Source organism: Montipora capricornis, chromosome 3 (genome assembly GCF_036669925.1).
Source record: "Montipora capricornis isolate CH-2021 chromosome 3, ASM3666992v2, whole genome shotgun sequence".
Classification (NCBI taxonomy): domain Eukaryota; kingdom Metazoa; phylum Cnidaria; class Anthozoa; order Scleractinia; family Acroporidae; genus Montipora; species Montipora capricornis.
In genome coordinates, this window is record NC_090885.1 from 34944116 (window position 1) to 34961615 (window position 17500).

The following is a 17500-nucleotide window of genomic DNA, read 5'->3' on the forward strand; positions in this document are numbered from 1 at the left end:
TCGTTAGGTACGTCATTAAATACGATCCGTGCTTATCCTAGGCATCTTAACTAAGAGGCAGTGCGACCCGGTGGTTAGGACGCTTGCCTTGAGATCTATTGTAACTAAGCCTGTGAGACGACGTAAACGTCTCTTAATTGAGACGCTCAGGCGCAACCTCGTTCCCAGGGCTTTTCTCCGCCGAAAGTAAGGCCACCCTACTAATTCCTGGGAACGAGGTTGGCTCAGACGCACTTAATAATAATAATAATAATAATAATAATAATAATAATAATGATGATGATGATGATGATGAATAATAATAATAATAAATATTTATATAGCGCCTATACTTTCCAGTGCGAAGCGCAGTTTACAATGCTTCAAGGGTTAAAAAAATGAAAATCCTAAGATAATTCATAAACTCGCTTAAAAAGAAAGGTCTTCAATTTAGATTTGAACTTCGTTACATCAATAGGCAAATCGTTCCAGAGTATAACTTCAGACGTTATAAATACCCCTCGTGATGTTTCAAAGTTGTCGTTCCAGAGTATAACTTCAGGCGTTATAAATACCCCTCGAGGTATTTCAAAATTGTCCGAAATTATGTATAACAATTTTGAAATATCACTCGTAATATTTAGGCCAAATATCACTACAAATCATGCTGTTACCTATAGAAATAAATCATAATTTTAACAACTTTGTTATTGGTAAGATACTTTGATTATGAATGGTGGCTGTCTATCACATAGTTACATAATTTCAGAATCAAAATGTTGCCACTGCCCACTTGGTGATTGAATTTTATTGTTTCTAATAAAGCCCTGTCCTTTTTCACAGATGCTGACTTTGTATTACACTCAGTCATTATTGCGTGACTTGCGTGACATGGGATATCACCAACTTGCTCTCCCTGTCCTTGCCATGCAACAGATTATTGCAGATTTGATCTTTGGTGACGTACAACTGAAGAAACTCGTTCATCTCAGGTTTGTATCGTATCGTCCTTAATCACCAGTGGTTGTGTGAAAGATTGTCCATCTTTGTTTGCCAATTTTTCCTTTCCTATTGCTTCAAAGATGTGTGCATCGACACTAGGGATAACAGGCCAAGATTTGGCCTTGGTATTTTACTTCACTTTGATTTTGAAAGCTAAAAATTCAAAAGTTTTGATCAAGTCCAGAGTGAAATGGTAGTGAAGAACGAGTTGAATTTATTTTATGTATCTTTAAAGGTTTTGAGAAATTTCTTGAAAGTGGCGGTCACAGTTTGTCATCGTAAAATGAAATCAGCCTTTTACTGGTGAATTCTAAGTAATAAACCCAGAACGAAGGTCTTAAGTCAACTTTCTCCCATGCGCCGTAGATCCCAAAACCCATGTGAAAAAGGTTCGTAAAAGGTTTGAAAAACTAGTTTGAGGAAAAAAAGCGCTGTTTATAGCGTTGTTTGTCACTCTCGTTACGTCACCCATTGTTATTAATATGCCAACCAGAACCAAATTTGAATATCAAAAAGAAATGTGACGTCAACGTTTGTAAACAAGAAATATCGCTTTTAAGACTTGGAAAGGGTATCGCTTTCATGTTGCGTCTTTACTTCGCGCGAACCACTCGGTGACCCAAGTCAAGCCCCTTCTGTGGGACCGTAGGCGTGTTTCGAAAATTCTGTCTGTGATGAATTATTTCCGTTATCGTTGAGATTTAATGGGTTTTTGTACGTTTTTTTCCGTGACTGCAGAGCAATGGAGTTGTGTCAAGAGCTAAACATACTCTCAGGTGTATCCCACCACGAGAAGAGCGCAGGTTGCATGTTACTGACAGAGCAAGAGCAGGCCAAGTAAGTCATTTAGGGCTTCCACAGACAAGGCAAGTTGTTATCGACGACTATTTCCAGTCGACAACGTAATTGAGTCGACAGCTGTTAATTTCCATATCATACGAAAAGTCCGGTACGTTTTTGTGGGAGCCTGGGAACTTAAAACAGATAATGCCTTTGCATCAGGAAGAATTAAGAACCGCTGACTTAAAAAATCGTTTGCGTCGCTGCGAAATAAACTTTAGCAATCGATTACTTGCTCACAGACGGGAGTTATCGTTAACGAAACGTCCGGGTTTGTCATCTACAACTAAATAGTTTTCCTTTTGAAAAGGAAATTTACTATGCTATAGGCTGCTTGAATTTTCGCTATTTTGTAGTCAACACCTTGATTCACACACGCGATGTTTTGTCATTGCTAACTTTTTGTTATCGATAGCAACTCTGGTTGCCTTGTCTGTGGAGGCCCTCAATCTTACGTTAAGTTGTAACAATCCCTTTAATGATATTTTAATCGAATGTAAAAAGTGATTTTTCGCTTGCTTCGATTGTGTGTTAGTACTTTTATTGATTTTTTTTTCCGATTTTAGTGAGTAATGATGAAATAAGTAATGACATCTGCACTGCTCATAGCTCTGGCTCAGTTGTTTGTGTGGTGCTGAAGTAAACGTGCTTTGACTTCGGGGGGAAAAAGGAGTGAGGAGAAACCATGAATTTACATAACATCGTTTGCTCAATGATGAATACTATTTTCTAGATCAAGAGAAGAAATCGAGATGTGGAAAGAAAAACAGCGCCAAGTGAAAACCGAAGAGAAGAGAAGCAAAACCAGCAAGAGTGTTGTGTTTGATAAAAGGACCTCCAATCTAGTTCTCAGGCCTCACGCTCCCGGTGGCGAGGACACCATTGAAGAGGAGTCCTGGAACGAACACAAGTGGGTTTTAAGTGATGTGTGTTACCGGGAGTTATGGACTGACCAAGCTGAAATACTTATCCGGCAGGTGCAGTAATGAGAGGTGTTTTAAGGTCCTTTGAGTGTCTTATTCATCCGACTGGAAAATGTAAAACAGGGCGGATTGAATGAACATAATGCTAAAACTTCAGTGTTAATCCCAGTGATGGCGAGGGAGGCGTGCAAAGGAGAAAGATTAAGGGAGAGTATTACGGTATTGCGCATGTTCTAGCCGTAACGAATGTCATCATTTATGAGCCAATCGGAAGCGACGTTATAATTCACACGGGAAATTTACGGGTACGAGCAAAAATTTCTCGATCACTAATGAGCTCGACTTCGCAGATGACTGAACGAGAAATTTTCACGTGTACGTATAAATTTCCCGCACAAATTATATCGTCGCTTCCGGTTGGCCCACAAACAGTGACATTCGCTACGGCTAGAACATGCGCAATACCTTGATACTCTCCTTTGAAGTAATGATAACAAAGCAACTGAGAAAGCGATTTTTATGAACGCATCAATACCACTAATAGACAACAGCAACAATTTTGTTACCATTTAAGGCAATGATAATGAATACTACAACAGAGCTATTCTAGCTAAGTTTCGTGATATTGGAAAAGATCAATGTGTGTAGATGTAGAGGCTGGCACACATTTTTACAAGTTTTTTTTTTTTTCAAAACGCTGAATAAAATAGTTTTAACCGCTGAGATAGTTTTTTGATGCAAAATAAGGTAATTTTAAGGCTAAAGGAAATTTTTTAAAAAGGTTTGAGGGGGTCATGGGAAACTATGGAAGTTGAGGAATTTGAAAAATTCAACACCCAATAGGCCACTTAGGCCACTTTTGTTTGTCCCTCCAAATTTTGCATAAGCATTGGTTCCACTGTCTCTTGGGACTTGCAATGGTCCCAAGAGAAAACAAAAACTATGCTTATGCAAAATTTGGAGGGACAAACAAAGAGTTTTATGGTATTTTCGAAAGTGCCATATTTGAATCGTCTATCGAGGACAATGAAACTCGTGTTTTTGTGTTAGGATAGAAGGAACGAGGAGTGAAAAGTTTTCCGCGAAGGTTCATTTAATAGGGGAATACAGTAACTTATTTGTCAGGTATTGATCCTGGAAAGAGTAAAATGGGTCTTTAAAAGAAGTTGTTGGATATGTCACAAAGCCATTTGAATAAGCAGAAACTAGAGTAACATCCTCTTAAGCTTAATGGTCACCTAATGCAGCATGATATAGAACTGTTGGTCATCTTGTCAAAGCTTTTATCTCTGTTTTTTTTTTCTTTCAGGGTCAGTTTCTCCCTGCTCGGCAGCTTCTAAGTGAGGCAAATCTTTCGGCTAGGGTGAGCTTTCGGCTAAATAGACCTCTTTACAGTTATGTGCTTAATGGTAATGGTAATGAATTTATATAGCGCATTTTCTATTAACATATTCCAATGCGCTTTACAAGCAAGTGATCTATGGGTGAGATCGGACATCAGCATATATAGGCAGCCACTATCAGTCCATTAGCGATCTCACCCAGCACATGAATGAGTGAAATGAGGCCTGACCACAACACCGGGAGCTCCATGCCCTACTCTTTACGAATAGTGTTTGCGTTCTTTTACGTCCCACTGGGTTGTGAACATTGAAGGGTTGTGAGACGGGGCCTACGATTTATAGTCCTTACCTGAGAAGACTTGAAAGTCTTAACCATTTGCGGATGTAATTACAAAGGCAACACTTTCTCCTCAGTTATTTTAAGACCCTGAGTGTTGGTCCGGCCGGAGTCGAACTCACGACCTCCCGCATGGCAGCCCGATGCTCAACCAACCGAGCCACCGGTGCGTAACCTGGCCTTTAAATGAAAGTGAGACTGGTGTTGACCTTGTTTTGATACAGACCTCCCTCCTTTTCTTATGTTAATGATGTTGCTGTCACGCTAATTAGTAAGAATTTACATAAGAAAAGCCTCACTTTCATTCATAGGCCAGGTAACTAAGCACAAATCTGTGAAATGGACTATTGAGAGAAGTGATCCTTCTGTGCACTTAGCTGGACAATTTAAGCGACACTGTCTCTTTGGAAGCCGAAAAATTCAGCTGTCTTCAACGGCCTTCAAACCCGGAGCAATACTCTACCAACTGAGCTATGAAGTCAATCAGTTGCGAGCAAGTCAATTTGTTGGGCTCATGTTTTCGCCTGAAAGGACTTTCTCCAGCGTCGCAGAGGTATAATGGGTTCTAATCCCGTTGAAGCCATGGGCCGAATTTTTTCGGTGCCTACAAGAGACGATTGCTGGCTTAAATTATTCAGCTATGTAAGTGCAAGGATGACTTCTCTCAATTTCGTCTATAATCCGCCCGGCTCCAAACATATATATTTATTTCTATGACATTTCTTTTTTCATTTCTGACATTGCTTTTCATTGCTGGCATTGTTTTGTTTTTGTTCTTTTGTTCTTGGATTTAATTCTCGCTGTTTTTCAGGCGTTTGATGACAAAAGGTGCTTATCCAACATTCTGCTTCAGTTCGCTGTAATGGCTCTAGCCGAGTCAAATTGGGGACAAGCTTCGTCATTGCTACTTGAAGCTCAGGTATCGTAGCACATTGACATAAATGCAGAGTTTTGTTACAACCTTGCTTCAGTTGTCTCTTGAGAAGCCAAATCAAGAGAGTAGATTGTTTACCTGGCTTTCCCGGTACTTTTTGTCCCCAGAAACTTTACGGAGATCAAAGATTTTGGTTGACTACCATCCTTTTGCTGTGTGAAGCAGCTCTCTTAAAGATTGACAAGAATTCCACCACATTGAAGACCCCCGATCCAGCTGCTAGAGAGAAAGTAAGATTATGTGCATAGTAGAGAACCAGTAGACGTTCGCGTGAAAATTTTCTAAAATTCATTTTTTTTTGCAAATTTTACCATTGAAAGATGATGAGTTAATAAGGTCAGAAATGTAAAAAAAAATGGGGGGTCACCGACATCGTTTTGGAGAGAACTTGCCCGGAAGAACACCCTAAATCTGAAAAAATCCGGCTGTTTTTAGCGAATAAGGCTACAGTGTCTATAAGCCCAAAAATATTGCAATTACCTCTTTGAAGTGAAATGTTCTCTACCAAACTTTGTTGAAGTGGACCCATCAAGTGAATTTAATTAACTGTCGAGGTTCCTCAAAGAACAAGTTCGCATTTAGCGACCATAGTTTTATGCGCCTTGCAGCCGCAAGATGGCAGGATTCCATGTCCCGAGGACAGAAATCTTGAATTTTACTAACTTCCCACATTGATTTTTTGTGCATTTTTGGACAATGTGAGATAATTGTAAGTGAAATCTGTTTCTGAAAAGAAAAGTAGGGGTCACCGAACATCCAAGATCGTTAAATCCAAGCAAAGCTATAGCAATGGCCATCTGCCCTATCATTGTTCATTTTAGTACTTAGCGCGCGCGCTCGATGCCTGACGTGGCATGTGAATTTTCCGTGCGCTGTAAGGATGCGCAGTAACAATGGGCGCGAACGTCCTTAACCCACATAGGGCGCCAAGTCTGGGAATCGAACCCGGGTCACATTGGTGGGAGGCGAGTGTTCTCACCACTGCACCATCCCTGCTCCCGCAAAGTCTTAGGGACAAAGGAAATGTAGTTTTATTCTTGGAGAGGTCTGAAAGACCATAGTTAGTAGAGGGAAATGGTTATGAAACCCGACAAATTTCTTTGTTGTAGGTTTTTGTTCTCTTTTTTGGCCTTGACCGTGCACAAAACACAATAGTTGTTTACTCCGTACTGACGAACTAACCAGTAGAAACGTGTTGGTTACGTAATTCATGCATAGTGTATGAGCGTAAAACAAAAGATTGTGCACGGTCGTGGACTTTCCAAGCTAAATCTTGGTATCCTTGTTTGCTCGTTTGATGTTTGCCAAGCTTCGAAACCAGTCCCCTCTATTAACTACGGATAGACGGTTTCATGTTAATCAGTCAGTCAGTTTACTTCTTGAAAGAGAGTTCTCCAGCCTAACAAGGGCGTTAATAACTTACGGTATACAACAGAACTTTTCCATGCTGAAATTTGTCCATTTTAATGCTTATATTTCATTCCCTCCCCTTAGGCTTGTAATACCATTCTTAAAGCAAAAAGTGTCTTTAAAGATCTGACAGAAGAAAACGCAAATAAAGCCAATATGGCGGATTACATCGAAGCTGTACTTGATGCAAAGTAAGCCACAGTTATACTCATTTTATTTCTCAAAACACAAGGAAGGGTTACGTTTTTGCAAACGTTGACCGTGTAGCACTTACATTTCAACAGACTTAACTATTAGAATGTAATATATGGGAAGAAAACTAACACTTCACATTACACTCGGATAGTTATTTCTCAAAATTCTGTTTTCTAAGGCTGAGGAAAACTGTCGAATTTTTTAAACATTACAATACAATACAATACAGCACAATACAATACAATACAACACATACTTAATTGACCGCTCCCCATAGGGGCTTTTCAGGACCAATGAAACAACAGAACACAACAACTACAACTGTTAAGAATCCCAACTGGCCGGAGGCAAACCAGTTGGCTATTTACAAGTGCAGCCGGGAAGTTGAACCAGGGACAACCAGTAACAAATTCAACGAGTGGTCAGAGCCGGTCTTCAACCCGGGATCTCTGGATCTCAAGGCAAGCGCCCTAACCACTGTGCCACACTGCCTCCTATTGTCATATTGTCATATTGCTGTTGTAATGATGAGTCCGAGTAAATGATGTAAGAGTAAATGATGATGTAATGATGATGATGTAATGATGAGTCCGAGTAAAGTTGCTTCTTGTAAGTATTGCCCAATAGACGTTTTCCGCTCGTACATGTTGCTTTCCCAGTACAAATCAGTTTGGTGATACGTATGAGATATGATCCATGTTCATTAAGAACAGTGCATGCGAGCATGACTGTGTCCAGATTTGAAAGAAAATACTTAAACGTGCACGGGCCTTAATTATACGGCGGTCGGGTTGATTCCCGAGGGATTGAAAACTTTTGTTTTGTCTCACCGAAATTCGTTCCCAAAGGAACTCGAGGCTCGGGGTACGAAATCTTTTGTCTATGGCCAATATGATTGGCCGCACGAATAAGACCCATTGTTATATAGCCGAATTTGTTCCCCCAACAGCCGGCACTCTCATTGGTTACTTCGAGGTCACATGACAACTAACAATAAAAGTGTTTCCCGCCAAAAGTCTTTGAGCGGGCAACAGTGCAAAATCTATGAATGTTACCCGCGGATGTTGACCGACGACCACCGTTGTTGTTGCCATTGTACTTTTTATTTTGTGCTATATAACAAATCACTTAATGACTGGTCCCAAGGGAAACAGTTCATTTTGTTTCCCTCGAATTTCAATGTTTCCCTCGGCTGCGCCTCGGGGAAACATTGAGATTCTCGGGAAACAAAATGAACTGTTTCCCTCGGGACCAGTCATTAAGTGTTCATTGTCACATCATCTACTTTGGAAAAACAAAATCCTTTCACATTGAGCTCAAGTCACAATCCAACTTGTTTTTAGTAACCATTTAAATTCGCTCGACGTCGTTAAAAAAACACTTCTTATGTGGTAAATCATTCAAATCCTATTGTATGAGGTATTGACGATAGTGCTTCAGTAAGCACACAAGTAAACAAAAATATTTGCTTTTCTTTTGCGGTCTGGTTACTTTGTCGTCAAATGTTACGTGCGGAATTGTTTCACTATGTTTGTATTTCTTCACACAGGCTTGGTACCATTTTGTCAGATCACTTGGTCAACGACTCACATTTAAGGAAAGGAGATCGTCAATACAAAGATTTAATTGTCGCTTGCGAGGTCTGTAGCCGCTCAAATGCGCTGGCCGCATGTGTTCGCACCGGTTTCTGCGCTGCTTACAGCTTACTTAAAATTCTGCTCAGGATCAGTTTGGGGCTGGCTCGGTTGAAGAAACACGAGACCCTTGATTCATCACATTGATCACGGGTCCTTAACACCTAGGGTCGATTATTCGAACACTGAGAGTTTGAGTTATGTTGAATGATCGTAAAATAAAGGCTTTTCGTTGTCGAAAACGGTTTCGAGAAGGCACGCTCAGAAGAAATTCATAAACTTGAAGCAACTAATTTTCAAGTTTTGGAGACTGACTTCATGATTGTTTGAAACCGCGTAGTCCACGTTAAACTGCGTTCAAAAACCGGCCTCAAGAATCTTAACTGGAATGACAAAAAAAAATGCTAGTTTTACGACGAGATTTTTTTAATGGTTGGGCTTCCCTTGATAAATACTACAGATTTTCAAGTTACAACCTCGGTTGTTCTCGGTGTAGTTAACGATCTCTGCTAGGATGCCAGATTCTGAGCTAATGAGTTCATGACGTCAGGCTACTCACCTGAACCTGTAACCTGGAACCTGCAGTCGGAACTCAAAACGTATTTTAAGCTACAAAAAGAAACAGTCGGGAGAATGATAGTAAGATATACTGCATATAATAATGTGTGATCTAAATAACACATTTTCAATCTGGATATAATGAAATGCGCCTATCTGTTAGAGGGTAATTTAAGTGCTATCTTTGCAACGACAACGCTATAAAACAGTAGCATCATTAGTTAAAAGAGACAAAATAATCTTGCGACAAGGATTTCAGCTCATATTTTTGTGGTACTCTGCTTAACAACGACGTGAAATTACTAAATTTGAGGTTTTGACGACATTGTGACCATAAAAAGTTTTCTTTTTCCTCTGAAACCGCTTGTACCAAATTCACTTTTGGGATACTGTTTGTGAACGAAATGGAGTAATCATTTGCGGGAGACTTGCGAAAGTGCAAAGGAAATCCCCGTGCAAAACGGACGCAACAACTCCCAACATTTTTGGGATATGCTATGCGCGTGCGTGGCCCCACCGATGTTGGAAGAGCTGTGCAACCGGAGCCAACATTGTTGCGCGACGCTTCGGCGATCATCGAACAAAAGAAATGTTCCAGTTGTTGGCTCAAGAGTTTGACCAGTTTCAAACTTCGTGCAACAAACCCCAACACATAACACGTAACAACATTCAACAGGGTGTGCAAACGAACGCAACATGTGACACCCAACAATGTTGAGTCCGTTTGCACGGGGCGTTATATTTTGAGGTGACGTTTTCGTGGACGTCGCCGTCGTAGCTCTTGGAGTACCCCTTGGAGTACCTCATGGAGTACTCCTTGGACTACCCCTTGGAGTGCCCCTTGGAGTACCTCAGGTAGAGTATTGGTCTCGTGTCCAGGTGACAAGAAGAGCTTTTGTTGACAATGTAACAATCTGTTACAATAGGCCATTTTACAGTTGTTTGCGCAGTGACCTGGCCTATGAATGGCTGCGAGGCTGCCGGTGACCTTGAATTGATACAGACCTCACTGCTTTTATCGTGTAAATTGCGTTGTTGTGATTCAAATTAGTCCACATTAACATTAGAAAAGCACAAAGGTTTGTATCAAAACAGGGTCACCGACAGCCTCGCTTCCATTCTTAAGCCAGGTAACTTAGCTACAACTGTAAAATGGTTTGTTATCAAACATGACGACGCACAGGAAATTTGAAAACAAAAAAAACCGATTCTGAGATACATTTATTTCGGATACAAACGTTTTTTCGAAGAAATGTAAATTTGATTGTAGGCAATGTCGTTAAAAGTTATTGTTTATGAGATTGGAGGTTCTCTTTTAATGAATGTTCATTGCCTCCTTGAGCTGGTAATGAGTTTGTAGATTTCAGCTTAGAACGGACGTTAACGTTTGATTTTTTTGTGCACAGCACCTTTCTCGAGCGGCAACAAACCTGAGCAGGCTGGGTCGCAGGCGAGAGGCTATCAAAGCGATGTTGAAACATGCTGCTATCAAAAGAGCCTTTGCTTACGACTGTGACATCCCTGTGGAAAGGCAAGACTACTTCTTGGAGGTACAGTGCCGAGAAGGAACAAAAACAACTTTTGTCATAACGATCAGCCTAATAGACCACTTTCGAAAATACCATAATACTCTTTGTTTGTCCCTCCACATTTTGCATAAGCATTGTTTCCAGTTTCTCTTGGGACTTACAATGGCCCCAAGAGAAAACAAAAACAATGCTTACGCAAAATTTAGAGGGAAGTATTATGGTATTTTGGAAAGTGGCCTATTTACAGTTTAAACGAACTGGTTGATTCGTTTGCACGGAAAAACCTCAAGGAGGTTTGTGCTCCCTGGGGAAGATCGTTGTAATCCCTATACTCATGACGGTCGTATTTAAGCGCTTTGAACCTTTACACGCACTCCATTGCTTGTTTCGTTTGCAAAGAAGCACCCAAGGAAGTTTGAGATCCCTGTAATTTTGTCGATAGTAGAGAGCTTTGAATGCCTTTACACTGATCCGGTTTGTGCAACAGCACAATAACCAAAGTGCTGAAATCGGAGTGTGTCGAACAAGGTTTTCATAATAAGCAAATTTTGTTGAACGTGGTCAAATTGCAGGGAGGGTGGGGGGTGGGGGGTGGGGGGGGGGGTGAGTCATTGCGCCACTAAAAAGTGAATTTCGTGCTCACTAATTCAAACACCTTGATACCATTGGTTCAAATACTTGCATCCCGTAATATGGGCTTAGTCCCTTTGGTAATTAAGGAAAACGAGGCTGCCAGGCTTAGCAATAATTTATTATCATCGTCATTAAAAGGGGTTTTGCCTTGACTCTCTGGCCTCTTCTGCTCAAGTACGAATGGCCGATAACTCCAAGCGCTCTTATAGTGCTAATAATTCCAAATTCTCCCGCCCCTTGCTTCATGTCAACTGACAAAAAAAACATCGACCAACTTGCCAGACACATTTTACACAAGGTCCTCATATACACGTATAACCGTGAATGACATCTACACTACTTCTGCGTTATTACATTCTTTTACAATAATTCTAGAGATTGACGGACTAATTTTCTGTTATTAAGTTCGTCAAGACTACAAATAACGAACACTATTTCTGACAAATTGCTGTTGACCGGTCCTCGGTTAGTGAGAGTTGTGTGAAACAGCGTATTTAACAAGACGCAAACATTTAAATACACTTTAGGAGACTTCAAGCCAGAAGTGATCTCAGTTCAATCTTTTCCTTGTCTTAGAGAAACTCTACTTCTCCAAGCCTTGGTCGTGATACCGATGAAAGTGAATACTCTTTTTGCTTTGCTATGTCTAATTCCAATTTGGGTCTTTACAGGCGTTTGATATCTTGAAAGAAGCTGTTAGTTTATCCGATGCCGTGTCACATGACGTACAGTCTGTCTGCAGTCTTTCAGAGGTAAGGAAAAGGATCCTATCGGGAAACGTTTGTTACCCTTCTTCCATGTCCAGTACTGATGCCCGCTGATGAATGAAAGAGCTTTTTTTTGAGCGGTCTGTGACCTCGTTTAAACAAATATCCATAAAACTCAGTGCTGAGAGCCCTTATTTCAAAGAGGATGGCAACTTATTGGTCATCTCACCATTAATTAAAGACTTGATGAAGGAGTGGAAGTGACTTCGTCAATTTTCACGGAAGTTCATAGAACTTTGGGCGAGAAGATGGTCGCGTGTCGTTTTGGACTTCCGGTTCCTGAGATATCGTCTTTTTTTTTCTCTTAGCTTCGCAATTTGAGTCTGCCTGTTCAACGGGAAGCCGTCAACACAAAGCTGGTCATCGCAGATTTGATGATTGACATGTTAAAACAGTTCTCTGACGAAGACAGAGAGAAACGTGAACGAGAAATACAGAAGGGATCGATTCAAAAGGTATAAGGTCCCTTTATGTGATATGCGGTTACGATTTCCCTTGTGATTGGCTAGAAGATCTTCCTCTATCTGATTTTTAGCCAGTCAAAGGCATTTTGGTTATCTGGCCCCAGTTATTCAAACGATGGATAGCGCTATCCACTGGTTAAAACGCTATCCAGTTGTTAAGTGATAACGAAACCAATTTCCGCTATCCAATCCGGTGGATGGCGTTATCCACCTTTTGAACAACTGGGGCCTGGTGTCCACGAACCTGGCAAGCGTGCGATGCAAATCAATTGCGGTGAAAGCGAGAAAAAGCGGACTAAATGCGAGTCGAAATTGTTCACGCACCAAATTGACCGGCTTTTGCATGAGTTCTTTACAAATAGCTAGATAATTTTGAATTACTTAATAATCCATTTCGTGCGAATGTTTGAGGATAGTGGCCATCTTTTCCCGTCTTCTTTTGTTGTTGGCCTCGAAGTTATCTAATAATGTTTAAATTAGTGCAAGTGGAACCATAAACTTCGGAAAAAAGATGAAACACCCAAATACGTTAAGAAAACGAGTTAGGTGATCCGGCTGATGATGGAGTTTTTGTCAGTAGTGTACGGGTAGTTGCCCCGCGAAATACTTTGAAATTATGCAAAATCTTTATAATGTAACAAATGATAACCTTTGGGTGTTTTTGTATTTTATTCGATCCGTACTCATAGAGTGGAAGAGAGTTGATATTCTTAGGGGAAAAAAACTCTTGAAACATTTTAATCTCAGATAGTGTGGCGAGGTTTGCACTTTGAGAGTATTTTGCACATTTTATTTTATTTTTTAATCTGGGATTAGCGTTAATCGGCTTTTGAACAACCGGGCCCAGGAACCTACAATTTTGCACGTGACGTCACAGCGGCCATGTTGATGTACGCAACTAATCCCCTGGGAATTGAGCTCTCTTATCATGCAAACGTTTTCTCTTGTTTCGATGGAAAAACATGGTTACTGATCACGTTAGTGAAAACACTTTACACAAGTTCTATGTAACGACATTTTCACAGATATAGCTAATTTAGACGAGTTCTTAAATAAGATTTGGCTTGCACGAATTACCATTCTCAATTCCTTGGGTACTCATTTCTCATGCAGGACTTTCATGAAAAGGTTTGATTTCGCGGGAAAATCAATCTAAAAATAATTCGGTCTGTAAGAACGCCGTGGTTTCGATGAATGTTGCTCATTGAAATAATCTTTAAAATGGTTGTTAATTCCTGCCAGACTAGACATTTTCCTTCGAACCAGTCACAATCGAGATTGTATAATACGAGTTTGGATTACTTTCCGTTCTTGTTCAGACCTCGAAAGAGCAACGAAGAAATTTTCCGTGACTCTTTGGACGGCCTTTATAGGCCCAACTTGAAAACTGCTTTCATCACCTCTTCCGGATACTCAAAAAAAGAATTATAGCGGGACTGAGACTGAGAAAATGTTATACAGACAGTAATTCAAAGGGTTGGAAGTTGAAAGCCTTACTATTTCCTGTTCAGAAAGGCGCGACATTGATAGCGCGCCCGCTACAAAATTACACAGAGATGAAAGCATAACGACAAACCATGACAAACGACAAAAACTCGAACTTAGGAAGTCTGCATTTAGACATTTCAAAAGGTTATGTCTTTCGTGTTTTTCAGCACATAGTAATTTCGTTTCAGTTCGATGTACGAAATTGCGTGGGAATCAACCACTTTTGAAAGCAACCCTTAGATTGTGTCAAATAACCGCGCTCGTAACTTTTGTTTTCAACTTAGCGTACTGGAAACGAAAACCTTGGAAAAGGTTTTCCAGTTTGACTACCAGTCTTTTGTGATGCTGTCCTTTCCTGGAGAAAGTAACACTTCGGGCAACACCAGGGTTCTGAACGAAGATGAAGACACCCCTGTTTCATATTGTGATGAACGACTTTGTTTTCGACACAACTGGCCACCTTCGCGGCTTCTCCCCTCGCATATCATGTTCTCTCGGCGGATTTTCGAGCAAAAGAGAGACTGCTGGCAGTCTAACTTAACCTCGGGTCGAGACTAATAGAGCGTTTTCACTTACGTGACCAACAGCCATATTGGATTACTGAAACAAAAGAAAGTATTTGCATAAAAATAGAGTTCAATTCCCAGAGGATTAAGGGGGTAGTTTCTAAAGAAACTCGTGTTGCGTCGGTTGCCAATTTACCTTATCAACTCCGTTGATAAAACCAAATTTTTGTATAAAATCCCGGAAGATTAGTTTGGTACACCATCATGGCCGCCATTTCTTTGTTTTGGAACAGCAACATGACTGCCGTGATGTCATGTGAAAACGCACAATGGGCCATTTCCGAGTTCATGTGTGCCTCGTCTTTAAAGCGAGTCTACGTGCGAAGTTTTTGTGATGGTAATTAGTTCTACTTTACATATGAAACAAAACTAATTATCTTAAGGAAAATTTCGAACTTAGACTCACTTTAAAGACGAGGCAGACATGAACTTGGAAATGGCCTATTCTAGCTCTCTTTCTTCTCAACAACAAGGAAGGAAAAGAGCGAGATCCTGGATTTCGGGCTGCCGTCCGAATCTCTTGATGTCTCTATTCGCTTTGGCCATTCTGGGTCCTTGAATGTTTTTTAGTGTAGTTAATGTGAATATTGAACCACAATAAGTGCATGTTCCGCAGATTTCTGAAAAGAGAATAAGGAATAAGAATAACTCACTATTGTCATTTCGTGAGCTTTTGTAAACTTCAAGTGGCAGAAGTTTTTTTTTTCACAGTTACATTGCATTGCTTCTGAAGGAAATAGCATCGTTTTTAGTATAATTATATAGGGGATTATTGACCTTAAAATTCTCCGCTCTGATTGGTTGGACTTGAGGTGATTATTACGCGATAATCACCCAACCGATTTTTGCATAATGACCGCAAGCCGTTTTGTCGAGGTGGCAAACGAAGATATTAATTGTTTTAAAGAAAATGCATATTTTCAAATCATCACCTATGTAATTATAATAAAAAATTTATTCACTTCAGGCTCGGTGAATAAAAACCTCGACTTCGTTTCGGTTTTTATTCATCGATATTCACCTTGCTTTCGGCAAATAATTGTTAAATATTCGATTTGCCCCCATACTACAAACTTTGGTATGAAAAAATGTTTGAATACTACAGTCCTGTTTTTGTTCTTCAGATGATAGATGATTACGTAGGCGTCGAGGTATCACCGTCCGAAAAGGAACAAAAATGGAGAGAAGTAACAAGGTAATGGATCTTGTGAACTGTTTTCGGCTCATGATTTCATGTAATGATCTTTATTTTGTCCCGTCTTACAGAACCCTGGCAGATGACATTATGATGCAATTGTCAATGGCGCATGGACTGACGGGTAATATAGGATACCTCAAGGCGAAGGTAGGTGTTCTTTTTTATTACACGGTTTAGAGATGTACTAGCGTTTTAGCGCGTCTGATTTGCCCTTTGTCTCCAACTCAATAGAAATCAGTGATTCCGTAGATGAGCATGCGTGTATTATGTTGCCTTAAGAGTACATTATGTTGGATTATTCTTGAATTCAGTCAATGAAATTGACTCAGATTTTTGTAAACCTCTTATGGCGCTCTTCTTCGAATCGCCTTGTGAAAGAATTGAACAAATACCGTAACGTGAAAGGAAGCGATTTAATTGTGAGATCTCAAGTGTTGTAGCATTGATGACAGATATATAAACTTAAGTGAAGACGCCCAAGTTGTTAGTTGCAAAATAGGTTTTGTCGTTTTTTGTAGATTCTGCACGTTCTCGGCCGCTGCTTAGCTGTTTTAGCTGCTCACACTGCTCCTGATTCAGACTCTCAGTGGAAAGGTATTGAGGTGAGAAAACTAAAAGGAATGCTTTTTATAAACGTGAGTTTACCGGCTTTTGTGTTCATGCTTGCCCGGAGGATTTTATTCCATAGTTCTTGACTCGGGGAAGAAGAAGATGCGAGTGCTCTGAACAGATGTCGAAGTAACGAAGTTCCTTTTACTAATTCCGATGTTCGCAAAAGCTGGCAACTTTTTAATGAAATGAGCGTTAAGCAACCCAAAAGAAAGGTTATTACTGACATTATAATTGAGGGCTGTAAAATAACTTCTGCATCTCACATGGCAGAGGCCTTTAACTGTCATTTTGCAAACATTGGACACAATCTGGCGGCAGACTTACCTCCGGCCGACAAGGAACCTAAACATTATCTTGATGCGACAAATAAATTATGTCCTTCTCTTTCAAAATTAAAGTTGCAGTACCAGTGAGGGCCAAACGTTTCTTGAAAAATTAGAAGTCAACACCTGGCCTGGACATCGTGCCGTCCAAATTGTTAAAAATCGCGGCAGAAGTTCTGGCACCTTCCCTGGCATTTATATTCAACCAATTCCTTTCCGCTAGATTGTTCCAAAAGAGTGGAAGCTGGTCAGAGTAACGCCAATTTTTAGAAAGGGCAACAAGCAAGGTGTTGATAACTACCGTCCGATCGATCATTCCCAGTGTTGCTAAAGTATTCGAGAAAATAATTTACAATCACTTTTATAAGTATCTTAACGATAACAAGCTGTTATAAATTGTCAATCCGGCTTCAGATCACTTCATAGCACACTTACTGCCTTGCTTGAAGCTACCATCAACAGTTGGTCTATCAATATATAGACAATGGTCTTATCAATGGTGTAATATTTACAGATTTAAAAAATCAATCCTGTTACGCAAATTAGCAAGCTATGGAGTAGATCAAATTGCCCTGAAGGGGTTTGGCTCTTACCTAAGTGCGATCGCCAACAATAGTGTTGAGTCAATGGTGAACTTTCTCGTGTAATTGCTATTAGTTGTAGTGCCCCTCAGGGAAGTCTCACAGGTCCCCTCGTCTTTTTGATGCGCAATAACGATCTCCCAAACTGCTTGAGTAATGCGATACCGAGAATGTTTGCCGATGA

At 40.3% G+C, this 17500-nt stretch overlaps 1 protein-coding gene across 1 annotated transcript in view; it reads left to right on the plus strand.

Moving 5' to 3' along the window:
- Nucleotides 1–17500, plus strand: part of LOC138040146 (cilia- and flagella-associated protein 46-like) — a 115594-nt gene that overhangs the window by 80091 nt on the left and 18003 nt on the right. Inside the window, exons 34-47 of the mRNA XM_068885923.1 lie at nt 823–971; nt 1720–1818; nt 2555–2798; nt 4054–4107; nt 5236–5343; nt 5466–5588; nt 6853–6959; nt 8513–8603; nt 10562–10705; nt 11989–12069; nt 12393–12539; nt 15727–15797; nt 15869–15947; nt 16319–16402. Coding sequence (XP_068742024.1) covers nt 823–971; nt 1720–1818; nt 2555–2798; nt 4054–4107; nt 5236–5343; nt 5466–5588; nt 6853–6959; nt 8513–8603; nt 10562–10705; nt 11989–12069; nt 12393–12539; nt 15727–15797; nt 15869–15947; nt 16319–16402 — 1581 coding nt within the window. The remainder of the gene's footprint in view (nt 1–822; nt 972–1719; nt 1819–2554; nt 2799–4053; nt 4108–5235; nt 5344–5465; nt 5589–6852; nt 6960–8512; nt 8604–10561; nt 10706–11988; nt 12070–12392; nt 12540–15726; nt 15798–15868; nt 15948–16318; nt 16403–17500) is intronic.